Source organism: Suncus etruscus, chromosome 18, assembly GCF_024139225.1.
Source record: "Suncus etruscus isolate mSunEtr1 chromosome 18, mSunEtr1.pri.cur, whole genome shotgun sequence".
In the NCBI taxonomy this organism is placed as follows: domain Eukaryota; kingdom Metazoa; phylum Chordata; class Mammalia; order Eulipotyphla; family Soricidae; genus Suncus; species Suncus etruscus.
The window spans coordinates 40,247,015-40,274,768 of NC_064865.1; the positions used below are offsets into that span (position 1 = coordinate 40,247,015).

At 44.8% G+C, this 27,754-nt stretch overlaps 1 protein-coding gene across 2 annotated transcripts in view; it reads left to right on the forward strand.

Annotated features, from left to right (window-relative positions):
• The window catches only part of MAPK14 (mitogen-activated protein kinase 14), a 97,227-nt gene extending 85,689 nt beyond the window's left edge, over positions 1 to 11,538 (forward strand). Inside the window, exons 9-12 of one of the 2 annotated variants that reach the window (XM_049765269.1) lie at positions 2,112 to 2,191; positions 4,655 to 4,733; positions 9,783 to 9,956; positions 11,383 to 11,538. In XM_049765269.1, coding sequence (XP_049621226.1) covers positions 2,112 to 2,191; positions 4,655 to 4,733; positions 9,783 to 9,956; positions 11,383 to 11,450 — 401 coding nt within the window. In that variant the 3' untranslated portion in view covers positions 11,451 to 11,538. The remainder of the gene's footprint in view (positions 1 to 2,111; positions 2,192 to 4,654; positions 4,734 to 9,782; positions 9,957 to 11,382) is intronic. The other variant, XM_049765270.1, reaches the window with a different exon arrangement.
• Positions 11,539 to 27,754: the final 16,216 nt, after the last annotated feature.

The window sequence follows — 27,754 nt, forward strand, 5'->3', positions numbered from 1 at the left end:
AACCTTTCAAAGGGAAGACAAAAACAATTTGACGTTAGCAACTTTAACACATGTTTATATGAAAAGCACATAATATGTGGAAAACATATCAAATTGTGTAAATAGAAAACCAAGTTTTAAAAACATGATTTAAAGACTTTATTGAAAGAAGATTTTATTAGTGAAGGGCTATAGTAAACGCAGAAAGGCAATTAGCTATTGTCATTATTTCTGACAAGTTGGGAGGAAGTAGTGCTGCCATCCTTGAGGTTTCTATTGGGTTAGTAAACAGGTGGTTGGTTCTGTGTAAGCAGATTCAGGGACTGGTTTACTGTCTGAGGAGACAGAGGATGTGCCGGGAGGGAGGGACTCTGGCTGGTGAGGATGGCTAAGGAGAGAATATTTAGTTGGTGACCTGCAGTGAAGGAATCCCCCCAAATCTTAGTAAGATGACTAAGCCCAGCCAGTGACTCACTGGCATATGTTTCTTGAGAAATCAAGTCTTCCCAGTCTTCTGTCTAGAATGGGAGAGAATAACTGATTTAAAGCAAACAAAACAGTGTCCAAAACATATGGACCCAGTATTGCTCAGAAGCAAGTAAAGAAGTGCAGGACTTAAAAATGATAAATCCCAGTTTATAGTCTCTGGTGACTGATTCGTTTAGCGACCTCCTCTCCCCTTTTGCTGTCTCTGTTGGCTTGCAAAATGCTATTTGGTATATATTTGAGTAGAGGTAAATATGTATAAGCATCATTGTGAGACTTCAAGGAAACCCAAGCCATCTTTTGAATTTGGGCATAGGGAATATGAAGAGCAGACTTGGGTATCTGGGCCCCCCACTCATATATTTGTAATCTGATCACTGAATTTTAGTTCAGAGGATGAACCAAAGGGGGGAGGGAAACCACTTAAATAGGGCATTCATTGAAGATGATGCTACAACTAAAAGAAAGAATTCAATGTTAAAAATGTTTTTGTTGAATTTTATGGAAAACTTTTAAAAACTTTTGTCTCCTTCTCTAATAGGAACACATGATAAACTAACATCTTTTACAGTGTTTTAGAAGGAGAGTTATGTTCCACATTGATGTGTTGGGCTGAAGAGGTAGCTTGAAGGATGGCCCGCATGTCTTACATGCAGGAGACCAGGGTCAATCCTCTGCATCACATGGTCCACAGAGTACGAGCTCTGAATACTCCATGTACCACAGCTTTGACCCCCAAACAGAATAAATAAATAATCAGATCATGAAACAACTAGGAAGTTTGGAGTAAAACTTAAGAAAAGTTATAGTCCATTTGGAGAACCTCACAGTTCTGCCCTTGTCTGGTAATTACGGAGTTTGGGGGCAAGCATACTTCCTCCCAGCTGTTTTGTTAAGTGAGGTTGGTCTGTTCACTTGTTAGGAGACCCAGGGGAGAATTTGTGGCATGCTGTAGTTTCAGCAGGAGCTTTAATCCTCTCAGCAACTAAGACTTTGGTTTGTCTTTGCCATTGGCTTCTAATGTCTCCTCTTCTCCCCTTCTTTCAAATAGCATTGTGTGTGTGTGTCACATGTGTGGCGTGTGTTTTTCAGTGTGTTACTACTAACATCTTTGACACTTGACATTATTTCTCATGCTACACATCCACCTATATCTCACATTTGGGAGGGGGTGGGCCTTGGAGAATCACCAGAACCTAAGTCACGATAATATAACCTTTTCTTTGAATGGAATAAAGCATGTTGACTTTTTGTCCAAAGTTAAATAAAAAAAATTAACCCACAAACTAAAGGTCCCAGCCATCAATTCTTTAAGACTATTCTCTGGCTGGCATCCTGGATTGAGGGGCAGTCTCTCTCCAGGGAGCCTAAACTTGTAAATAGTCAAGATGGAGCTAAGGCCTAGGAAAAGACATTTTTCTTACCTGTTTGGCTAGTTTCCAGCTCCAGGCCCAACAAGGCTCATGCCATTCACAGGCGTGTGTGCTGTTCAAGCGATCACTCTTGGGCTCTGGACTGGGGTGGGTGGAATGGGTGGGGATCAGGCTTTTTGTTTGGGAGTGGCTTTTGAGCTTTTTCAGAGACTTAAGTTGAAAGTTTATTTTTTACTATGTATGTTCAACAATGCCCTTGACCAGGCATCTAAGATATTAACCAGCTACAGCAGATTATGCGCCTGACGGGGACACCCCCTGCTTATCTCATTAACAGGATGCCAAGCCATGAGGTGAGAATTAAGTAGCCGGGACAGGGATTTCGAATTCAGAAGGCCACACTCTCATTCTATTGCCACTGGATAGCCAACATGATTTTTATTATCACTGAATGCTTGCATGCACCTGTAGGGCTATAAAGGCCATGTCCACCTGTGGGCTATTGCACCATGTTGACATTTGGAAGAAAAAGTCCTTCATTCCTCCACTCTTGTGGACTCAATATAAGTTAGAGACCTGGATCATTTACACATGGCTTTTATGAATGGACTGCTCAGGTGGCGATGTGTGTTTTCCTAGATTCTATACCTGCAATTAGATTATCTAATTATCTAATGACTTTTGGCTGGGGGTGTAATTAATTGAAGGTACACTTCCACATTCACTCATGCATTCATTTTTTTTAATGACCCAAAGAGTATTCTACTCTAAAAATAAAAGACAAAAAAATTGCATAGCAGCACCAATAAGTATTACATGTAAAAGAAAAGAGACAAATCACATAAATATGAACACTTAGGTAGAGTTAGGATTCTTCTTTACTAATTCTAACTACTTAATCTAACTCTAATTTTCTCAACAGAGATGACTGGGGCCTTTCTTTCTGAGATGCCCTGTGTCATTTGGGGGGAACTAGCTGGGCACAATAGAGTCCAGGGTGGCTTGATTTCTGTTTCAGCTCCAATTAGGTATAGTCTTGTCACTTATCTTTATGTTATTAAAGGAGTGACTGTTCTCTGCAGGAGACTGTTTTTTCTGGGCTGGATTTTCCCTTCATATTTATTTTTATTACATGCTCTTATAGGAAGAGATGACTGCCATATTTGTATTCAATACCTAGAACTTTATTTTCAAATCATGATTGTCGACTGCTTTTCAAAGTGCCTCTCTCCTGCTTGCTTTAAGAAGCTGATGCAACCAGAACTTCCTAACCTTGCATGTGTGTGTATTGGTGTGTCTGTGTGTATGCTTACACAGACACACACACACACACACACACACACACATATGGACTTAAGCTGAATTATAATTGGAATCTTAAGGAGGTCATTAGGATAGATTCAAAGATGTTTTATCTCAGCTCCTCAGATGGACTGAGAGTAGGTTTCATTCTTTGAGACATAGCTTAATTGAGGTACACATTTATGATAATCCTCAAGACCAGTTTTTGGTTTTGCCTTAATTAGAACTATTAGTCCTTTGGCACCTTTAAAATGAGGGTTAGAAATTCTGAAGTCGAGACAAGGAACCAAGAGCAGATGTTACTTAATAAAAAAGCAGCAGTAATGGCGGTTAATATGTATGGAGCTCACAGTAAACCAAATAAGTATGCCAGAGTAGTGCTAGTTTGCTCCCTCTGAACTTCATCCCAGGCTTAAGAGGCGATGCTGTTATTAATCCTTTTTACAGTTGAGGACTTAAGATTTATAATAAATGTGCCCAGTGGGATGAAAATAACTCAAATTTAAGCCTGTCCCATCTAGGGACTATATTAGTGATAGTTATGTATCAGTAGTGTTTTTGTTCAGGATTTTTCTCTGACATGCTTCCATGAGTTTTATCTCCCTTGAACATCAATCACTAACTATAAGGCACATCAAATACTAATATCTAACACTGCCATTTACACATCAGATAATTGATATGGTAGCTGAGACTTTCTCACAGCTGTGTGGCTGTTGAGTGGCAAAGATTTCTACATAAACCACATAATTTATAATCCATTGTTTATTGCTTTTTGAGATGCCTTTTGTCTTAAAAGGCCTTGTGGAATAATATTACTCTCTTAGCAAGATTTACTATTGATACCCTTTGGAGTATCTACTGAGCCCCATATCATCTAAAGGGTACTTGGCCAATGATATATGATCCTCATTATAGGGTCTTTGCGCTAAGCCTCTTGATGATAAAGACCTGGGTAGGTAATTTTGAATCTTGGTAGCTATGTCAATTCTTTTTCAGAAAATGTCTCAAATAGGCAGCTTCCTAGTTATCGTGACACATTTTTACAAATTTTGATCTTCTGATCAGACAGACAGTTAATGAAAGGAAATTTAACTACATTCTATTCATTTGAAATAAAACTTCAAGATAGAAGTTATATTAAATAAAGGTGATTATGAGAAAGTTAAGATTGATGTAAGAGAGAAGTCTTTTTTTTTTTTTTTTTTTTTTGTGGTTTTTGGGTCACACCCGGCAGTGCTCAGGGGTTACTCCTGGCTCCATTCTCAGAAATTGCTCCTGGCAGGCACGGGGGACCATATGGGACGCCAGGATTCGAACCAATGACCTGCATGAAAGGCAAATGCCTTACCTCCATGCTATCTCTCTGGCCCCAAGAGAGAAGTCTTGACTATCAAAAATAACAGTCTAACATTGGAGCTAGGATAATTGAACAGTCATTTCTTGAAGAGGCTAGGACTCAAGACTGGTAATATTATTGAACCAAATCATTTTGAATACTTTTGTTCTTACAGGCAAGAAACTACATTCAGTCTTTGACCCAGATGCCGAAGATGAACTTTGCAAATGTATTTATTGGTGCCAATCCCTTGGGTGAGTTGACGATAGCTTCATTTGGAGATCCTTATTTAACTGGTTGACCACTTCATTCATTTCGACTACCAGTAATTAAACCTTGGAAGATGGCAAATAGTGCCATCTGTTATCTGTGTTTGTGTTGTCAGACTGGTGGTAGAGGTGAGTTTTCTTTAGCCACGTGACCTTATATTTATGTAGTCACAGAATTTTGTGGAGAGAAAGGGGCTGATAAAGTGAAGCAAGTAGAGAAAGTATTAGGAAAGGTGGTAGAAAATATTGAGTGTCACAGGAAGAGAGATATGGCCCAAGAAAACCTGTGACTCATTCACAACTGCTATCATTTTTCTGGTGCCTCAGACTTGAGGTTGAAAACAACTAAATCCCCAACAGGCATTAAGAACTGTTCCCCTTTTCCAGAAATTCCCCAAATGTGCTTTTCTCTGTCTGTGGCCTCCTGGTACTACAGCTCCTGTCATCTTCCTAGATTTTCTCCTTCCCATTTTCTTACTCTGACCCTGAGAGAATAACCATTCTCTCTCTCCTTGCAGCTAACTTCAAACTACACACTTCCAGGAGTAGCTGTGTTCCTTCCTACTACCTTTATTCACAAAGTCCTTGGCCAAGGGAAATAACTTTTGGCAGCTACAGGATCAGTACTGCCTCAGCTAAAATAGTTGTTTTATCCCTTCAGCCTGAGGGCTCAGCTGTGCCTTACTTGGCTCTGAAAGAGGCGCTGATGGAATCTTGATTTCTCTGTTTAGAAGAGAGCAGTGCAGTGGACACAGAGAAATTAGGCCAACATAATATAGTCAGCCTCAGTTTCAGACCTTTTTGCATTTCTTTAAATTTTGTGTCCAGATCCTGATCTCTGTGCTTCAATATCCTAGTGGCTGTGTTTCATTTTTTGGGTCACACCCGGCAGTGCTCAGGGGTTACTCCTGGCTCTATGCTCAAAAGTTGTTCCTGGCAGGCTTGGGGACCATATGGGATGCTGGGATTTGAACCACTTCTGCATGCAAGGCAAATGCCCTGCCTCATTGCTATCTCACCAGCCCCTCATGCTTAGTTCTATTGTTTTTTTTTTTTTGTTTTTTTTTTGGGGGGGGCCATACCTGGTGGTGCTCGGGGGTTACTCCTGGCTGTCTGCTCAGAAATAGCTCCTGGCAGGCACGGGGGACCATATGGGACACCGGGATTCGAACCAACCACCTTAGTTCTTGGATCGGCTGCTTGCAAGGCAAACACCACTGTGCTATCTCTCCGGGCCCTAGTTCTATTATTTTGAGGGCTGACAGCCACAAGGATCTCTTCAGAATCTAAGTGAAGGCTAAGTGGTTTTACTTCTAAAGTACTTTCATTCAGAGTGAATAAAGAGTGTTTTTCACTGTTCCTATTGTTTATTTTATTTATTTATTTTTGTTTGTTTTTGGGCCACAGCCGGTGATATTCAGGGCTCTGCATTCAAGAATCACTCCTGGCTGCCTCAGAGATATGGGGTGCCAGGAATTGAGCCAGAATCGACTGTGTGCAAAGCCAACACCTTATCCTGTTGTACTATCACTCCAGCCTCTGTTACTCTAGCAGAAATACTCGTATTTGTTGTAGATGATATTCCAGACCTTAGTTAGCTGAGCTAACTTACATTTATGAATGAATTTGACAGATTCTCTGTGTCGATGGTTTGTATTGGTGGCACATAGGACTCTGTTGGGACTGGTGTCAGTTTATTCCGTCTTGGATTGCTCTAGTTGGTTTTGTATGACTTATTAGACCTGCCTCTTGTAGTTCAAGGTTTAAAGGTCTGTGAGAAGCTTTCTTTGAGTGGTAAGTACTGTAGGATATTGAGTACTGGTGTTGTCTGTAGTTAGCTTTGTTTAGTGGCCTTCAGTGCTGAATATTTTTCATCAGAGCAGTTTAAGTTGTAGACTTGATACTATTTATCACTGTTTGACTATCTTAAAGATATTTGTCGGGGCCCGGAGAGATAGCTCAGCGGCGTTTGCCTTGCAAGCAGCCGATCCAGGACCAAAGGTGGTTGGTTCGAATCCCGGTGTCCCATATGGTCCCCCGTGCCTGCCAGGAGCTATTTCTGAGCAGACAGCCAGGAGTAACCCCTGAGCACCGCCGGGTGTGGCCCAAAAAACCAAAAAAAAAAAAAAAAAAGATATTTGTCATTTTTCGAGGGGGTGGAAATCCTTCTAGGATATATGTCCTAGCAGCTTTTTTAGGCCACATACATCTGATAAGTGTCCCATTTCTCTGGGATTATCACGTTTAAATTTTGTAAACAGCTAGATATCATTTAGCAAATGGCTGTTGAGTGAGGTGAAAGGCAGCTTTGGACCATCTGGTGTTCAGCATTGCAATTCTACAAGTTTAAACGTGACTATGAGCTCACTGAAACAGTGATAGCTTACGGTACGGAGTCTCTTCTTGTGGACAGAATGTGGTGTTGCCACAAACTTGTGCCCTGGACATTAACTGAACAGAAAAACATCAATGTTGTGACTGTTTGCAGTAATATTTTTAGTCCCTGACTTCATTTGTCACCGTTATTCCCAAGATGTGGATGAAAACTTGAGTTGCCTTTTGATAGTATATTTAGAGCAACTTGGTCAGGCAACACCAGGCCAAAGCACAGAACCTTCCCCTCCACAAAGCCAGGCCAATTATAGGAGCATATTTTTCTTTTTGTTTCCCTCCTTCTCTTTCTTTTAGTTGCTGTTGTTGAAATCACAAGGATGATACACACTTGATTGTAATGCAGATATATTTGTCCCCAGTACTTCCTGGGGTCAGACACTTGAGTTGTGTGGTACTTGAGCACTTTCTACTTTACAGTTGCACTTGTCAGACATTATTGGCTGAGTGTTCTGGTAGAAACTATCCCACATTCTTTCATGGTGCCTGATTCCCCTACAGAGCTGTGGGATTATACCCAATCCTATAGGCAGTACCAGGAATCAGATTCATGATCTCACTGACACTCAACATGGCAGGTAGGTGCCTTTAGACACTGATCTGTCTCCATCCCAGGGGAACCTCTTTCTTTCCTTTGCCTACCCCTTTTATCAAGCTGTTGATTTCAAGAACATGGTACTTTGGGGCCAGAGCTAGAGTTCAGCAAGTAGTTCACTTGTCTTGCATTTAGCTGATCCATGTTGATCACTGGCAGCTCTTATGTCCCCGAGTCTGTCAAGAGTGATTGCTAAGTGCAGAGCCTAATGCAAACCCCTGAGTACTGCCTGGTATACTCTAAAACCAAACACATGGGACTTTTTACCGAGGGGTAGCAAAGTTTCATTATGTGACCCAAACATATCTAATAAGTTTTTTCCTTCCTAAGAAGAGAGAATAATCTAGTTGATTTATCCTCCCAAAGCTATACAGTACAAATGTATGAGGATATACAGCAGTTAGATCAAAAGACGGAACTCATGCTTTGTGTGCAGATAGCTTGGATGTGATCCCTGTTACCTTGTGGTTTCCTGAGCCAAGTATCACTCACACACACACACACACACACACACACACACACACACACACACACACACACACACACACACACACACACACCCCTAAAACACAAAGTTAACACACACACAGACTTCTAAAACACAAAGTTATGAACTTGAGTTAATAGGTGAAGTGTTCCCTTGCTTTATTCCAAATCTCATAATTTCTTCCTCTGGGTAACGCTGGAATTCAGGCTACAGAACAGGGTCTTTGATTGCTTCTAGCTTATAGAACTTGGCAGGAAACTTTCTTCTCTGTATCTACTTCTGCCCCCTCCATACTGAAGGAGCCATTAATAATTTGCAATGTCCGAAGGGTTGGGGAGTAGGACCACTGCTCTGAGCCTTCAGGGCTGCCCCTGGCGATGCTGGGGGTGGACCGTGTGGTGCCATGGATGAGGTTGGGGTCATGTAAGGGCATATACTTTGAACCCAGTATTTTTCCTTTGACCCTCTTAGAGTGAACACAATTTTTTAATGGTTTTTGGGCCACACTCAGCAGTACTTAGGATTTACCCCTGACTTTGTGCTCAAGGATCATAATTGACAGGGCCTGAGACCATATGGGGTGCTGGGATTAAACCCTTGTCGGCCACATCAGCCATGCAGCCACCTGCAGGGCAGGCACCTTAACTGTTTTACCATCTCTTCAGCCCCTGTAATGAACTATTTTATTTTATTTGGTTTTGGGGCCACACACGGTGACGCTCAGGGGTTACTCCTGGCTATGAGCTCAGAAATCACTCCTGACTTGGGGGACCATACGGGATGCTGGGGATCAAACCCAAGTTCGTCCTGGGTCAGCTACATACAAGGCAAACACCCTACTGCTATGCTATTGCTTTGCCCCTATAATGAACAATTTTTAGGTAGCATTTTCTTTTTTTCTCAAATACTTTGTCACACTTGCATTCCCATGTTAAAATACTGAACTTGTTCAACTGTTGAAGACCTGCTTCACAGATTCACTTCTGATGTTAATAAATAATGAAAGAAAACAAAATCTATATTAAACTAGTATTCCAACGTTCCTATATCCTCTCATGTACTTTGGTTCTGGACTTTTACTTTTCACAGGTTCACTGCAGTGGTAGCAATTCCATGTTAACACCCCACAAAGCTTGTCCAAACAAAATCTGTTTTTAAATTTTCTTTTTTTCTCTCTCAGTATTCTAGTCCTCCCAAACCCGAAAATACACATAGACATTGCAAGGAGAAAATAAGAAGTATTTTATAAGGTCAAGCACTTGGAGAGTGCTCTGTAGGTATAAAAAGTCAAAACGGGCCAGAGAGATAGCATGGAGGTAAGGCATTTGCCTTGCATGCAGAAGGTCAGTGGTTCGAATCTCGTCATCCCTTATGGTCCCCCAAGCCTGCCAGGAGTGATTTCTGAGTGTAAAGCCAGGAGTGACCCCTAAGCGCTGCCGGTGTGACCCAAAAACCAAAAAAAAAGTAAAAACTGTGTGTTGGTAAGAACGGGCATACTTTTGGGGTAGTACATTAAAAACGCTGCTCTTTCGTTTTCCCTTCCAATCTGCGCTACGGACAGCTGTCGACCTGCTGGAGAAAATGCTGGTGTTGGACTCAGATAAGAGAATCACCGCAGCCCAAGCCCTCGCTCACGCCTACTTTGCTCAGTACCACGATCCTGATGATGAACCAGTGGCTGATCCGTATGACCAGTCCTTTGAGAGCCGGGACCTCCTTATCGATGAGTGGAAGAGTAAGTCCTCAGGGCAGGAGTGCCATCTATCTGCCTGGCAGGCTTCGCTTTTCATTCTTTATCGAGATGAGCCCAGGTGGGAAAATTTTCCATTTCGGAATGGTTTTCATCAACTCAGTAAACCTTGTTATTAGGGCCTCAGATACAGAATGGATATGTGTTCCTTCAAACAGATACGATCTGTGGTGGGTGATTGGGTGATAATATTCTTTGGCTCTTTGGAGTGAGTTTCTGGTCTGATTTGCCTCAGTCTCTCTCATCAGTGTATATGTGTGTATATATAATTTATATTTATATATAAACATATTTATATAGATAATACATATATATAAAGGATGTGTAAATATATAAGTATATATTTATGTACATATAAATATATACATATATCTCCTTTCTTCATCATTGAGTCCTCCCATTTCAAGCTCTGTAGAAGCTGCTCAAGAGTAATAGAGCACCCCACTAGCAATGAATGGCAACAGGAAGCCCTGGTAACTTTGATGTTCTGAGTCTTTGCCTTTGCAATACCTGTCTGTGTTAAGTAGAGAACCAGGTATTTTTATACACTTAGGATTGTTGAGACTGGGAGAGAGACTAAGAGAGTCTCTTGTATATTATGTTTGGCCTAGTGAAGGGCACTAAGAGAGTCTCTTGTATATTATGTTAGGCCTAGTGAAGGGCACATCCAGAAGGAACTGGAAAGACAGAACAGCGGGTAAGGTGTTTGGCTTGCACATAGCTGGCCCATGTTAGATTCCCGATGTCCCGAAAGGTTCCCTGAGCACCATAAGGAATAATTCTTTTTTTTTTGTTGTTGTTTTTTTGTTTTTGGGCCACACCCGTTTAATGCTCAGGGGTTACTCCTGGCTATACGCTCAGAAGTCGCTCCTGGCTTGGGGGGACCATATGGGACGCCGGGGGATCGAACCGCGGTCCATCCTACGCTAGCGCTTGCAAGGCAGACACCTTACCTCTAGCGCCACCTTCCCGGCCCCAAGGAATAATTCTTGATGGCAGAGCCAAGAGTAACGGAGTATGGCCAAAAAAAGACACATCAGAAATGGAAGCCGAATCTCCCATACCTGAGCTCATGTTTGTTCTCATACACAGGGCTATAGTTAAGTCCCCAAAGCCAGGACTACCTAGATTCTGACAGAAACGGAAATGTTTACTAGCTCCTAAGGGTGCTCTATTCTTTTTTGTTTGTTTGTTTTTGGGCCACACCTGGTGACGCTTAGGGGTTACTCCTGGCTATACGCTCAGAAGTCGCTCCTGGCTTGGGGGACCATTTGGGACGCCGGGGATCGAACTGCGGTCCATCCTAGGCTAGCGCAGGCAAGGCAGGCGCCTTACCTCTAGCGCCACCGCCCGGCCCCAGGGTGCAGTGACAGTCGTCTCACGTCCAACTTCCCTTCTTCCTGTTTTGCAGGCCTGACATACGATGAAGTTATCAGCTTTGTGCCGCCTCCTCTTGACCAAGAAGAGATGGAGTCCTGATCGCCTGCCTGACTGCTCTTCTGTCGTCCCGCCTCACTGTGAGGGGAAGGCCTTTTCACGGGGACTCTCCAAATATCATTCAAGTGCCTCTTGTTGCAAAGATTTCCTCTGTAGTAGAATGGGTGTGTGTGTGTGTGTGAGAGAGAGAGAGAAAGAGAGAGAGAGAGAGAGAGAGACAGAGAGGAGAGAGAGAGAGAGAGGAGAGAGAGAGAGAGAGAGAGAGAGAGAGAGAGAGAGAGAGAGAGAGAGAGAGAGAGAGAGAGAGAAAGGAAGAGATTGGGAGCAAACTCGATCACAGTGACTGAGCGTGGACTTGCAGATACTCCACGGCGGTCTCTGTTTTCTCTTCGAGAGCTTTTGCTCAGGCAGCGGGATCGGCCGTACGATAGGCGTATATGTTCAGTGCAAAGTGAGAACCAGTGACTACCCTGCACCCCAGTCCTGCTTTTGCCATTTGGCCTGTGGTCCCCACTCCTTGATGTGGAGGAGTAGAGAGCTACACCCCACATTGACAGGGAGAGGGGCTCACCTCCTGGCTGCCTGTGGCCCGACGCCAGAAAGGACCTCCTGGCCCAGGTCAGCCATGAACTTGCTTAGTGAGAGTCTCCGAACTCAGCGGGTGTACCTAAAACTGTAAATGTGTCTGTGCCTTCAAGGGAAGAAAGAGAGTCTAGATAGTTCCGCAGAGGAAGTCCATAACCCAGCAAGTCATCAGGGCTTTTGGGGGGTGGCCACGGGTAACCAAGCCTGGGTAAACCGTGACCAGGGGCCCTGCAGAGGCACCGCAAGTGCATGTGTGAGCATGCAGATCTGTGCTCGCTCTCTCTCTCTCTCTCACCCAGCTCAGTGTTGTTGCCATTTCTCTGCTTCCCTCAGCACCCAGGTTTCTCGAGCATTGGCCTCACAGCCCCAAGCTCTCCCTCCGTGCCCTTCCCATGCGCTCTATTCCTGGCAGAGTGACCCAGTGTTTTTTTGCACGTCTCGCTATTTGAGCATGCACAGCTGCTTGTCCTGCTCTCCACGGGAGGCCCCGTGCCAGGCAAGTTTGCCAGCGGAGACTTGTTGAGTAATTCTGAACCCATGTCACCTCAGCTGCCGCTTCCAGACAGGTGACAAAAGCCTATCATCCTCTCTTCCTCGCCCTCCTTCCCTCCCAGCCCCCCAGTGTTCTTTTGTGTTGATCACAATGGATTCTCCCAGGTGCTTTTGGCGTGAAAACTATGAAGACAAGGAGGGGAGGGAACACTGTACAGCTTTTTCATTCTTGCCATCTGGTTTGTAGCGAACCGTACCTGGGGAGTTGTCAGCAGGAAAGATCAGGGCTTTTTTCTGGGACTATCTCAGACTTGGGGGCCGGGGGGAGAGCTGTTTGCTTCACTCCCAATAACCAATGCTAAGTCATGCAAAAATTAAAGCAAAAATAAAAACTCACGAGGCCAGAAACTCCTTTTACTATCTTTGTTTAAGCATAGTTATTTAAAGAGAAAACAACAGCAGCAATCATTGAAAGTAATGTGTCTTTTCTAGCCCTCTGTGGGAGAAGGGTCTTCATGGCAGCTGATTATTCATCGACTTCTTGGTCTTGGTTTTGGGAAGAAATAAACTTTATCTCAGAATTTTGTATATTGCAGGAATCCTCCGAGACTGTGATTCTTTTTGATGGGGAGAAAGGGCAATTTGTTTTAATATTTTGTATTTTCGACTTTTTAAAAGATGAAATATCCTCAGGGGTGGAGAAGAGTTGTTTTCATGACTTTCTGATTATCTGGCGTCTTATTCTGCCTACGGGCCCATATATATTCAAACCTTCCGTGAAACGAGGAAGAACACCGCTGTACGACAAACTTGCCTGGGTGTCTCTATTTCTCTGTCATGGCGCAGTAGTCCAGGTCCTCTGGGGGCAGCTGGCAGGACCCCCGAGTCAACTGGAGTCAGAATGAAAGAGGCAGGTTGATGGGGACCACCTGGGGTGCACCCCCTCTTCAAAGGAAAATGAACACCAAGGCCTCGTCTCCTTTACATACAGCCAAACTCCACACAGTCCACAGCAAGATGAATTGTTAGCCATGTCCGATTGTAAACGCCTTCAGAAATACTGCTCTGAATCTTTTTTTTTTTTTTTAAGCAAAAGTCTTTGCACATGTGACCGGTCTGTGTTAGGAGGCTTCATGCTCTGGGAGCCTGGACCCGGCCAGGGCCCGAGGAACCAGCCCCTGAGCATCAGGCTCCCCTCCTGATTTCTCTAAAGAGGAGACGAGAGAGAATGAGGGAAAGTGCTATTCTGTTTGTATTCATGAACTTGGCTGTAATCAATTGTGCCAGCTAGGATGTCCTACAATACCACTGGTGAAAATAAAGCCTATTTTTCAAACGTAGTGAGTTGCTCCTATGTATCGTCATTTCTCTGGTTTTGTCATTGTCTCCAGCTTCGCAGCCAGGGCCTGGGTCAGGTTTCCTAGATGCACACCCCGGCCTGAGGTAGTTCTGAGGAAAGCAAAGAACAAACAGGCCTATCCACATGGTAAACTCAGGACCACTGTATTCGGGTGTTAGGATAAAATCGGCCAGGGGTCAGCAGCCTGTCTAAACCCTGTTTTCATACAGCTCAATAAAAGGATTTTATTGGGCCATACCTGGCAGTGCTCAGGGCTTACTCTTGGCTCTGCACTTTAAGAATCACTGTTCTGGGCTGAGGACACTATATGGAGTGCCAGGTCAGTCGCATGCAAGGCAAGTGCCCTGCCTGTTGTGACTTTTACATTTTCAAGAAGGATACTTTTTGTAGTGTGTGAAAACTAATATGTGCTATGCATAAATAAAACCTGACCAGAGCACAGCTGCATGTGTGTTTATGTTTAGCCTTTTCTGTGTTCCAGAGACAGAGCTAAATATTGCTACAGACCATCAGATCTGCAAAGCCTATTCATCTGACCCTTTAGTACAGGTCTTTGCCCACCCCTGGCAGCTTTTCCTTCCCTAAAATGCAGTTGGTTTAAGTAGGTGGCCATGTTATTTTCAGTGTTCACATTCTAAAACTACCTGCACAAAGAAGGTTTTTATGTTGGAAACAAGGTCAGACATACATGTTGTTTATAGTTGGTTAAGCAAATGTATCCTGTGACCTTTTGGTCACATGCCCTGGACATACTCTTCAAACTCCTGAGTTGCATCACAGGCTTAAAGGGCCATAAGGTCTCACAGCTGAGTTTTCAGGGACCCTGCAAGTACATTTCCTTTCTGGGCATCAGAATGCTGACAGGTGCCCTGGGTGCATTGTAAGCCCCCACCCCCACCCCCACCCCCAGCTAGGCTCTTGGAAGCGTCAGCTGCCTCCTGTCCTGTGCTGTTTGCTCCCAGGGTGGCAGCTGGGAATGACGTGGCAGTATGGCAGTCAGCCCAGCACAGGTTTTTCAGGGGCTTCTTGCAGGTTAAAGAAAAAGGAGCCCCAGTCATTGTAAGAACAGACAGTTGTGGGAAGATGTCTTTCTTGCCAGGCATCAGGACTATGACATATGGGTGGCCAAGTGGTAAACTGGACTTTTGAGAGTGGAGGGTCTTGTTAGCTGAAGGGGATTGAGTTACAACAGAAGAGAGAAGAAAAATGCCACAGAGGCAGGCAAGGGGGGGAGAACAGGAGGAAAATGGGGGACATTGGGAACAGGAAACATACTGGTGAAGGCTGTTGTCATTGTGTAACTGAAACAATCAAGAATGTTCTTCATAACACAGTGATTCAACTAAAGAGTTTATTTTAAAATTTAAAAATATAAATATTAACCACTCCCTAAAAGAGTGAATTTTCTCCAAAGGGCAACCAACAAAATTTTGATTTGTTTTGGGGTCATAGCATACTTAGGTGTTACTACTAGCCCTGTCTGTGCTCATGGATTACTCATAGTGAAGCTTGGGAGGGCCATATGGGGTGCTAGGGTTGGAACCCAGGCTGGTCATGTGCAATGCAAACTCATCTGCTGTACTCTGACCCTGGAAGCCTAAATTTCATAGTGGTAGGATTGCAGAAGAGAGAATGCTTGATGAGGGCTTTTTTTTTTTTTTTTTCATTTTTTTCAAAATCACAAAAAGATGCTCATATATTCAAATATAGTAAACAGATTGAATCAAAAGTTTTACTTCCCAAGTAAAAGCCCTGATTTAAGAGGCCTACATAGTGTCCTTTTGCTTTAATATTTATAACAACTAGTATTTTCCCTAGTTGTGAGGATCACATCTGGCAGTGTTGGCAACCCTGGACCATTCCTAGAGGTGCTGGGGGTAAGTTAAGGAGTATGTGGTACCAGGGATTGAACCTGGAGCCTTCCACATGCAAGACAAGTGCTCTGTCTGCCTCAAGCTACATCCCTGCCCTATAATCACAGGAAGTTTTGCCAGAATATTTGGGTCTTCCTCCGTTTTCTTGATGACCTCATTGTTTTAATATTCACATTGTCCTTTTATTTTATTTTTTTAATCATCTGTTGACAATCACTGTTCCCATTACTGTTTCTGGTCTAGTCTGCCAGATTCACATTTTTGTGTGATTTTGCTGCAGATAATCATTGTTTTTGCAAAATTTGCAGTTGCTATAATTGGCCTACATTATATTTTCTGGTCAGATGCTTCCAGTATAATCCGAGACGAGCAGAGGAAACTACCAGGCTAGGTTAGTTGATACACTCAAGGCCCAAGGGAGAGAGAATTGACATGAGCGGCATGTTCGCCAATGAGTGTTTCCATGTCTCCACCGGTCAAACTCACTTCATATAAGCTGACAGTTTGCAAGGACTTGGCCAACAATATGCAAGTAATCATGCCCTTGTTATATATTAATGTCTATATTTATATTACATGTGTTTTTATATTAATGTTTATATCTGTTTTTTTCCTTCCTCAGAACGTAGAGTTCTCACAAGTTCACAAATTTCAAAAGTGAAAGGTTATTTGGTGTCATGTTCTTTGTGGAAGCAGAACGTTGGAAGTAGCCCAAATGTCTGTCAATAAGGTCTTGATTAAACAGAAAACCTAGAGGAGCACTAAGCTTGTCCGAGCAACCTCTCGGACACTGGGATGATAGGACACTTTTGGGCCATTTTTATGCTTTTTGAAAAATAGAGTAAATAACTTATAATTTTTTAAGTTGACATGGGACAGTTTTTGTAAGGCACAGGGCATGTAGCTTAGCAGTGGTAGAACTTTCCTTGCATGTTTGAGGCCCTGAGTTTGATACCACACAAAGAAAAAAATCTTTAAATATGTAACCTTAATAAAGCAAATTTGGGGCCGGAGAGATAGCATGGAGGTAAGATGTTTGCCTTTCATGCAGAAGGTCGGTGGTTCAAATCCCGGCATCCCATATGGTCCCCTGAGCCTGCCAGGAGTGATTTCTGAGCATAGAGCCAGGAGTAACTCCTGAGCGCTATCGGGTGTGACTCAAAAACAAAAAACAAAAACAAATTTTAATATGTTATTAACAACAACAAAACCTTTTTGTTTTTGGGCTACACCCAGCAGGGCCCAGAGGTTACTCCTGGCAGGGGCCGGAGAGATAGCATGGAGGTAAAGCGTTTGTTTGCCTTGCGTACAGAAGGATGGTGGTCTGAATCCTGGCATTCCATATGGTCCCCCGAGCCTGCCAGGAGCGATTTCTGAGTGTAGAGCCAGGAGTAACCCCTGAGCGCTTCCGGTTGTGACCCAAAAAACAAGAAGAAAAAAGAAATTACTCCTGGCAGGCCCGGAGGACCATATGGGATGCCAGGGATCGGACCTGGATTTGCTGCATGCAAGGCAAATGCCTTATCTGCTGTGGTATTGCTCCAGCTCCTCCAAACAACAATTTTTTAAAGAGGATCAGAGAGATAGGACAGCAGAGCAAGAGTTTATTTTGCACATGGCCAATTTGGTTCAATCCCCAGCACCACCCTGAACACTGATAGATGTAGATATCTAAAACAAAAAAAAAAAAAATTAAAAACAAATATATTAATCAGAGTATACACAGCTGGTAAGGTACCTTTCTCATGGCCACTACAGGTCTTGACTCCTAACACCTTACATGATCCACTGTGGTTGGAGGCTACACCCTTCTCTCTCCCTCTCTCTCTCCCTTCCTCCTCCCATCTCTGCATCTAGCAGAGGTCACACCTCCTAGGAGGTGTATTGTAATTAAAAATGAGCCGTGTTGTCTGACACAGGACTTGGTAAGGGATTACATAAAATCATGGATTCCCAGGCCAGAGAGATAGCATGGAGGTAAGGCATTTGCCTTGCTTTCAGAAGGACCGTGGTTCGAATTCTGACATCCCATATGGTCCCCCAAGCCTGCCAGGAGCGATTTCTGAGCATAGAGCCATGAGTAATCCCTGAGTGCTGCCGGGTATGACCCAAAAACAAACAAACAAAGAAACCATGAATTCCTGGAATCATGGTGTTTGGGTAGATCTTAGAGACTTCCTGCAACAATTCTTAAAATTTTGAGATAGAAAATACATTCCCGGGCCCGGAGAGATAGCACAGCGGCGTTTGCCTTGCAAGCAGCCGATCCAGGACCAAAGGTGGTTGGTTCGAATTCCGGTGTACCATATGGTCCCCTGAGCCTGCCAGGAGCTATTTCTGAGCAGACAGCCAGGAGTAACCCCTGAGCACTGCCGGGTGTGGCCCAAAAACCAAAAAAAAAAAAAAAAAATACATTCCCCAAAAAAAGAAAAAAAGGGCCTGGAGAGAGAGCACAGCGGTGTTTGCTTTGCAAGTAGCTGATCAGGATCAAAGGTGGTTGGTTTGAATCCCGGTGTCCCATATGGTCCCCCGTGCCTGCCAGGAGCTATTTCTGAGCAGACAGCCAGGAGTAACCCCTGAGCATTGCCGGGTGTGGCCCAAAAACCAAAAAAAAAAGAAAGAAAAAAGAAAAAAAGAAAATACATTCCTATAGTAAAAAGATGCTAAGTATACAAGAGAGTATTAGTAAGAAGTCGCCCTCACATCCTTGTCTGCTCTTGAGCAAACTTAAGACCATATGCTAGAGATGCCACCTGGGCCCATAGGGCAGAGTGGCTGTGGGTGGTGTCAGGGACCCCACTTAGCCTAATTGGCCTCAGCTTTGCAGGGCAGCCTCCTTGGTGACTGAGCCAGTTTGGCCAGGGCTAGAGCCCAGCTTTTCTAGTGAGACAGGGTCTGCTCCTAGCAGCTAAGCCTCTGGCCAGCAGAATTCCACCCTGCTTCAAAACCGGATTCTGTCCCCAGCAAAAAGGGCTTCATTGTTTCTGGCCCAGGAGAAAGAGCTGAACTGGGAAGGGGATGTTTCCGTTTGGACATGTACCATATTTGCCGGTGTATAAGATGACCCCCTAATTTTGCAGTTAAAACACAGGTTTAGGCCATATTTGCTGTATCAGACAGAACGTTCCTGTGCTGCATGTGTTCCTGTGCTCATGTACCACAGTGAGCCAATCACAATAAGCAAAGGTTCAAAGGTTATACTGTTATAGACTTCCTCTCTGACTCTGGCCAATCTGAGCATGCTTTTTACAGTGTAGATTCGGGTCCAAAACACTGTATAATTTGCATGCATCAAAAGCCTGCTTGGATTGGCTGAGTTAGAGAGGTGCCTGAGCAGCCTGACAGTGATTGGTGCAGGATCGAGTTGGAAAATTCGTTTTGTGGCAATATTCAGACAATTTTCATTTAGCGGCATCTTGAAACATTTTTCGGGATATACTCGGCATATAAGACGACCCCCGATTTTCGGTTGACTTTTTTTTGTTTCAAAAGTCGTCTTATATGCCGGAAAATACGGTAGGCCCAGTAAGTTAAACTTTTCAGGCAAGTAACACAGTGTTGTGGAAACTGTTCTGTCAAGTGCAAGGTTCTCTGCTGCCCCTTCTGCACACCAGCTGACAGCAACATAGACCCCCCCTTCCTCCAAGCACTGCTGCGGCAGCATCTCCAGGCCCTGCCAGTCTCCCCTGGGAGACACAACTGTCCCTGGTCAAGAATCTCTGTTATCGGGGCTGGGGAGGTGGCGCTAGAGGTAAGGTGTCTGCCTTGCTAGCATAGGACGGACCATGGTTCTATCCCCTGGCGTCCCATATGGTCCCCCCAAGCCAGGAGCGATTTCTGAGCTCATAGCCAGGAGTAACTCCTGAGCATCAAATGGGTATGGCCCAAAAACAAAAAAAAAAAAAAAAAAAAAAAGAATCTCTGTTATCTCACAGTGATTCAATTTAAAATGTATTTTTAAAAGTTAGTATTAAATAAAATGTAAATTATTCAAGAGTTACTAAAATAAAAAATATTAAAATGTTTTTAATTAAAAAAAACTGGTCTAGAAGCCAGAATGATAGATCCCATATGGTCCCTGAACCTGCTAGGATTAATTCCTGAGTGCGGAGCCAGGAACATCCCTTAAGCACTGATGGGTGTGGTCCTAAATAGGCCCCAAAATCACTGGTCTAAAGAGTCAAACATTCTCAGCCTGGGGGCTACCACAGCCCTTCTTGAAAGAGTGGTAACACTGCGGTAGGAAATTTGCCTTGCATGCAGCCAACCAGAGATGGGCCCGGGTTCAATCTCTGACATCCCATATGGTCCCCTGAGCCTGCCAAGAGTGATTTCTGATCTCAGAGCCAGGAATGACCCCTGATCATCGCTGAATGTGGCCAAAAAAACAACAAAAAAATAAAGATTGAAGGTCAAGGCCTACTAGCTTGTGAGACATGACTAAATCATATAGGGGAAGTACTGATGCTCATGTAAAGATGGGTATGACTGGGGTGGAGGAAAGTCTGACACAGGACCGAGGGCTTTCACTTCTGAGAAGGGAGGAGGAGGGGTGCTGAATGACTTGTTGAGCAGCTATTTGTTATCAAAATGGCGGGGGGGGGGGGGGATCTGGATTTTTCTCTAAAGATTTTCTTAGGTTCGAGTGGAAAGATGGCTGGGAGTTGGAGCCTCACAGACTGACATTCAGGTTCTGCTCAAGGTCATGTGAGTGCCTGGTATGATGGGGAACCAGGAAAAGATGATGTTAGAGTCCACTCAGGGAAGGGAGTGGGAGTGGGTGATGTCATAGGTCAGGAAACACTAAGATGATGGTAGAGCGGGGAGTGCCCACCATAGAGGCAGACTAGGGTGTGGAAGGGGACCCTGGGACATTAGGGAGTGAAGTGGACACTGGTGAAGGGATTGATGCTGGGACAATGTACACATGAAACCTAATCATTCATAACCTTGTAATTTATAGTGATGAAATGTTTTATAAAATACATATAATGGGGGGCCAGAGAGATAACTTGGAGATAGGGTGTTTGCCTTTCATGCAGAAGGTTGGTGGTTTGAATCCTGGCATCCCATGTGGTCCCTCGTACCTGCCAGGGGCTATTTCTTTTTTTTTTTTTTTTTTTTTTTTGGAGGGCCACACTCGGCGGCGCTCAGGGGTTACTCCTGGCTGTCTGCTCAGAAGTAGCTCCTGGCAGGCACGGGGGACCATATGGGACACCGGGATTCGAACCAACCACCTTTGGTCCTGGATCAGCTGCTTGCAAGGCAAAGCCACTGTGTTATCTCTCTGGGCCGCCAGGGGCTATTTCTGAGTGTAGAGCCAGGAATAACCCCTGAGCAGTGCCGGGTGTGACCCAAAAACCAAAAAAAAAAAAAAAAAATGCATACAATGGTGGGCCGAAGAGGTAGCTAGAGGTAGGGCATTTGCCTTGCATGCAGAAGGACGGTGGTTCGAATCCTGGCATCCCATGTGGTCCCCCATGCCTGCCAGGGGTGATGTCTGAGCATAGAGCCAGGAGTAACCCCTGAGTGCCGCGGGGTGTGACCCAAAAACCAAAAAGAAAAAAAATACATACAATGGGATCCTACATAGTTGTGAGGAATGATGCAGTCATGCAACATGGATGGAACTGGAAGATACTCTGTTAAATGAAGTGTCAGAAGAAGGTTAAATACAGAATGATAATCGCATATATGTGGTGTTTAGAATAAACATGGAACGAAGGAATGCAGTTGTTTAAGTGGGAGTTGTCTCGAACACTGTTGTTTCCAGAGGGGAAGGAAAGAAATTTAGTATAAGAAAAGAAACACAAATATCAAAGGATGCGGACCAGGGCCAAGTGATCTCAGGTGCATTGGTGGTGTAAAAATGCCAGAACCAAATATCCAAGTGAAAGTCAACAATGAAATAATGAGATATAAAGTTTAACTATCTAAATTTAAAATTGGCCTATTAAAATGACTTTTGGGGGGGCAGGGGTAATGGTATGGGATGCTCTTGAGGAACATTGGTGGGAGGAAGTGGACACTGGTGATGGGATGGGTCCTGGAACTCAACTATGAAAAACTTTTATAAATCACAATGATTGAGCTAGAGAGATAGCACAGTGGTAGGGCATTTGCCTTGCATACGGCTGACCCAGGACGGATCACAGATCAATTCCCCGGCGTCCCATATGGTCCCCTAAGCCAGGAGCTTTTTGAACATATAGCCAGGAGTAACCCCTAAGCATCACCAGGTGTGGCCCCCAAAAGTTTGGAAAGTATTGTCCCCACCCAAAGAATGGTGCCAGGTGCAGCTCAGTGGTAGAACACTTGCTCTGCCATGTGTGAGACCCTGGGTTTCATCCTTAGCACTAACACACACACACACACACACACACTCACACACACGATACTGATGGTCTTTTTTGCTTGCTTGTTTTTAGACTATGGTGTGTAAGGCTTACTCCTAGCTGTGTGCTCAGTAATCACTCCTGGCGGGGCTCATGGGATGCCGGGGATTGACCCCAGGTCAGCCACTGTTCATCTCTCTTTCAGTTGACCATGGACACTGAAGCTGTCTTCTTTAAGAAATAAGCCCTGGCCACTGCTTGTGTGTGTGCCTCCCCTCAAAAACTGCAGTTTTGACCCCATTCGTTACACCATTGACACCCTTCCTCAGATATTTATACACATCTCACAGCAGCAAAATCAATGGAACTTCCGCAGATCAACATCAAAGATCAACTCCAAGCGCTAGAGCTTTTTAGCATTGACATCAGACCTGCATCAGTTGTTGAAAAAAAAAAAAAGTCACACACGCACATACACAAATTCACCCTCATATTTTCCTAGGGACCTGCTGGCTGCCACTTGCTCCAAAGGAGACAATCAAAAGGGGTCTGGTGCCCCTGGCAGCCATAGCTGACTACTTAATGCTTTGTCTCTCCTGGCACATCCCACCCAGCTTCCCTGCTCTAGAACAGAAATGTCCCCCGATGGGCTGGAGAAATAGCACCATGTTTGCCTTGCATGCAGCTGATCCAGGGTTAATGATGGTTCGAATCCTGGCATCCCGTATGGTCCCCCTGCCAGGGGTAATTTCTGAGCACAGAGCCAGGAGTGACCCTTGAATGCCAACGGGTGTGACCCAAAAACAAAAACACAAAAAAAGAAAGTCCCCCCAGTTCTTCCCCTACCCTTTCCACTGTAGTTTCTCTGCTGTTCTCTATGGCTCTGTCCCTCTGCAAGTGCCCCCCAGGGACTCTTCTCTCTCTTCCTCCTGTTTGTGACTTCCCCCTCTGCCTTCTCTGCTTTGAACCCCTTCATGCTAAATCTCCCCTGACCATCCCCAAGCCTGTTGGTCTCATCCAGGTGCTCCCATGTCCCTCTACATAGCTCGTGGTGATGCTGATAACACAGGTCGTTGCCTGCTCAAGGGGAAAAGCACAGGCTCTGGGTCCAGTCTTTGGTCTGAGCTCAGATTCTTGGAGATGGGCCTTCATTTCTGTGAGCCTACCTGAAGAGGTCTGGCTGTCAGGACCGGATGAGTAAAATTCTGGGCATACTTGGCTTGATGAGTTAACTCCAGGCTGTATATCATTGATGGCACAAGCTGGCTTACTGCATTGCATGTCCCCGTCATCCAGGGCACAGCAGATGTCCAGTCCTTCACGACTGAGTCAGCCACTGGCGTCTTTTAAATTCTTACAAATCATCTTGTCCTCTGCTTCCTGTTTTCATAATCCTCAGAAGCAAAGATGATCTAAAGAAAGCAAATATTTGAACAGATTATCTGCCCTAAAGCAGGGTGTTTGGAGGGTGGGGAGAATTTGCTGTTGAAGAAGAGACAAGTGATAGGGGAATTGGGTTCTAATCCTTTCACTGCCTCGGAAGCATAGAAATTAAGTTAATGATGGCCAGAGCAGTCGGGCAATTGTCTTGCATGCAGCTGACCCAGGATGAACTTGGGTTTGATTTCCGGCATCCCATATAGTCCCCTGAGCCTATCAGGAGTGATTTCTGAGTGAAGAGCCAGGCCCCCAAACAAACAAAAATTAATGAAAACAAGGCTCAAGAGATTATTGAAGGCAATAGAAACTCTGATCCAAATAATTCCCAGTTTCTTCATCCATCTACCACTTTGAGGTGGTGGTGGGTGGTTGGGGGAGGCCCTGGTCTGTGCTCAGGAATCTGTCCTGACAGGATTCGGGGAACTGTACTTGGTGCCCGATTCACTGTACTAAATCTCCAACCCCAGGGCCGGAATGATAGTACAGCGGTAGGGCATTTACCTTGCACGCAGACGACATTGGATGAACCCAGATTTGATCCCCAGCATCCCATATGCTCCCCAACCCTGCCAGGAGCAATTGCTGAGTACGGAGCCAGGAGAACCCCTGAGTGCCATTGGGTATGGTCCCAAAACCATAAATCTCCAACCCCATATGCCACTTTAAAGGGATACTATGGAGAAGAGGGAATTGGAAATCATTCCACAAATATTGTTCAGACCTCAGAAACACGATCAGGAATTGACATTTATTTTGATTTGGTTCGTTTTGGGGCCACACTTTAGGGGTTACTCCTGGCTCTTAGCTCAGAAATCACTCCTGGCAGACTTGGGCCCATATGGGATGCTGGGGTTCAATCCCATGTCCAGCTATGTGCAAGGCAAAATACCCTACCTCTGTGCTATCATTCTGGACCCCGGACTTGACATTTTGACTGGAGGAGACCATTGTAAGTAATCACTGGCATCCTTAGAACAAAGCCTGGGCACCTGGTACCAGTGGCCGTTTGTGGGTCCAATGCCCTGTGGAACCCCCATCCTGGAACTGGCTGACAGTGAGATCATTTTCATGGGAGTTGTGGGAGTCTCCTCCCCAGTGTTACCTTGACCTAATCAGCTGGTCCATGTGCAGGGACAAACATCTCCATCTGTTTCCAGTTGCGAGGTTGTCATCTGTCACCATTACCCAAGGGCCTGTGTCCACCGGCCACTCGGATGATGGCAGATGGCAGAGCTGACTGGAGGGCCCTGTCCAGACCCACACCCACAGCAATGCTGGGACCGAGCTGTGACATCTCAGCTCGGCAGCTGACAAAGTACTAGAGGAGCATGCCTGTCCCTCCCTGTGTGCGCCACACCCTGGCAGGTGATTAAGAAACGCCCCCTGTCACCAGGCTCTCCTCTGCCTCTCTGGTCCAGCCAGTGTCACTCCTGGCATTCCTGAAATTTGCACAAGCTTCCTAGTGTCAGAGCATGCGCCATGTGACTTTTTCCAACTGAACTGCTGAGGGTCACTCCTGAACACCATGAGGTGTGACTCAAACCCACCCCCCTTAAAAAACATAGACTGTGGGGCCGGAGCGGTGATACAGAGCAATAAGGTGTCTGCCTTAACGGTGCTAGCCTAGGATGGACCACAGTTCGATCCCCTGGCGTCCCATATGGTCCCCCAAACTAGGAGCGATTTCTGAGCGCATAGCCAGGAGTAATCCCTGAGCATCACCGGGTGTGGCCAAAACAAACAAACAAAAACCAAAACAAAAACTGTTGAAAGAAAATGTTAATGTAGCAAGGTAACATTCATTAGCCCACTACCTAAAGCTCATAACCATTGACAGATTGGGAGGTAACTCCTAGAAAATACCTATAAATTTATTACATCTAATAAATATAATCAATAAATACAATTTTAAATACATAAAATTTATAAATACATAAAAATAAATGCATTTAATTCAGTCATCTATGTCAGTAAGAGTCTGGGAGTAACTTAGACAGCTCCTTTTCTCTTTTAGTCACAACCTTAGAAAAATAAAATATTTAAATGGAGAAGGGCTTTTAATATTTGTTAATTAAAAAAAAAACTGGGGCTGGAGACAGCACAGCAGGGAGGGTGCTTGCTTTGAATGCAGCTGACCTGAGTTTAATCCCCAGCACCCAATTATGGTCTCTCAGCACTTCCAGCCCTGATTCCTGAACAGGGAGCCAAGGGTAAGCCCTGAGCACTGCCAGGTGTGGCCTCAAAACAAAACAAAACAATAGACTCAGAAACATCCAGGAAAAAGTTAGTGAATTTGACTTAATTTTGTAAGACTTGAATCACTGGAAGCAGTTTGGCAGGATAGAAAGGGGAGGGGAACCACTTTTACTTTGTGTCGCTCACTGGTAAAAAGAAAACATTTTTGAAAAATATTTGAATCCAGATGGGCTCAAAGAAATATGTGTTGCAGCTTTTCACCCCCAAAGTTCTACCATAGTAGCAGAAGAAGAGAATAATACAATCTTCGAGTCCATTATAGGAGAATTGGAAAATAAACTATAATCCACTCATACACCAGGTTTTAAAACAGTGAAAAGAAACGAAGAAGAGTAACTTAGCCTCTGCCCTGCCTCTTCCCACACACCGAGTCTGACTGTGTCCCAGAAACAAATGGCACCATCTGGACACATTTTTGGTTATCACCCAAAATGGGCAGGGATTAAGTGATTGGCATCTAGTGGATGAAACCAAGGATATTGCACTGCCCTAAAGAACCTGCTATCCAACAAAGACTTCTGGTCTCAAAGGTCACTGGGAGCCCTCACTGAGCTGGAGTGAACTAAGCCCTCTCTAAGCTGGAGTGGTCTGTCTCAGCAAGGCTCATGGGTGGAAGGAGAATTGCAGAACTGCTGAAGACATACATAGTACATGGCAAGAGCACCCATGGGAGTAACACGTCTACTGGAGGGCAGTGATGGTCTCTGGGAAGGATGGCACAGGCAGGGGCATGAAGGCTTTGAGCAGGGTGCTCAGATCTGGACATTTTACTGTGGGAAGCCTGGGGTTCTCTCTCTCTCTCTCTCTCTCTCTCTCTCTCTCTCTCTCTCTCTCTCTCTCTCTCTCTCTCTCACACACACACACACACACACACACACACACACACACACACACACGGTGCAATGTCTTCTGATCCCGTCTCCACACTCACTTGCAGTCAGTCCTTGTCTCCAAGGGCCTCGGTTTTCACTGGGATATCTATAAACTGGGAATTGGGACCTTCTCCACTGGGTGGTGGGAAAGACTGAGATCCTAAATAGAAAAGGTGAGAGCAGCTCTGAACATGCTATCACTTCTACCAGAATTATCAATCCCTTGAGGGCCGGAGCAGTGGCGCAGCAGTAAGGCATTTGCCTTGCATGCGCTAACCTAGGACAGACCTCGGTTTGATCCTCCGGTGTCCCATATGATCCCCCAAGTCAGGACTGATTTCTGAGCACAGAGCCAGGAGTAAACCCTGAACGTCACCGGGTGTGGCCCAAAATAAAAAAAATAATAAAATAATTATCAATTCCTCCAACATTTTAGAGGGCCACACCTGGCAATGCTTGGGGGTCCTAATTGGGAATCAAATTAGGTCAACTGAGTGCGAGGCAAATGTCTTAACTAACCCCTGCACTATCTCTGGCATTTTGTTTGTTTGTTTCTTGGACCACACCCGGCAATACTCCTATTACTCCTAGCTCTGAGCTCAGTGATCATTCCCGAGGGGTCTTGGTGGACCATGTGGGATGCCAGGGCAAATGCCCTACCTGCTGTCCTGTCACTCCAGTCCCTGATGTTGTTGTTTGTTTTGTTTTGAGGGGGTTGGTCACACCCTTCGGCACTCAGGGGTTACTCCTGGCTCTGTGCTTAGAAGTCACTCTTGGCAGCCTCCAGGGACCATATGGGATGTTGGGATTCGAACCAGGGTCTGTCCTGTATTGGCCATGTGCAAGGCAAATGCCTTACCACTGTGCTATTGCTCCGGCCTATGTTGTTGTTGTTTTTTAATCTCTGCTTCCCTCACTAAGGTCTGAGATTCTTAAGGACCCAGTTCAAAGGCCAGGACAGTTGCCCACAGATCCATCATCTTGCTCTGAGGCTGAAAAATTAGACTGAATGAATGAAAGCTTTGCACACTCTTGCTGAGTAGGTGCGGGCAGGGGTAAAGGACAAGGTGCTGATTGGAAGTAAGCTGACAATGAGCAGTGAGAGGGGTGCAGGAGGCAGAGTGGGGATGGG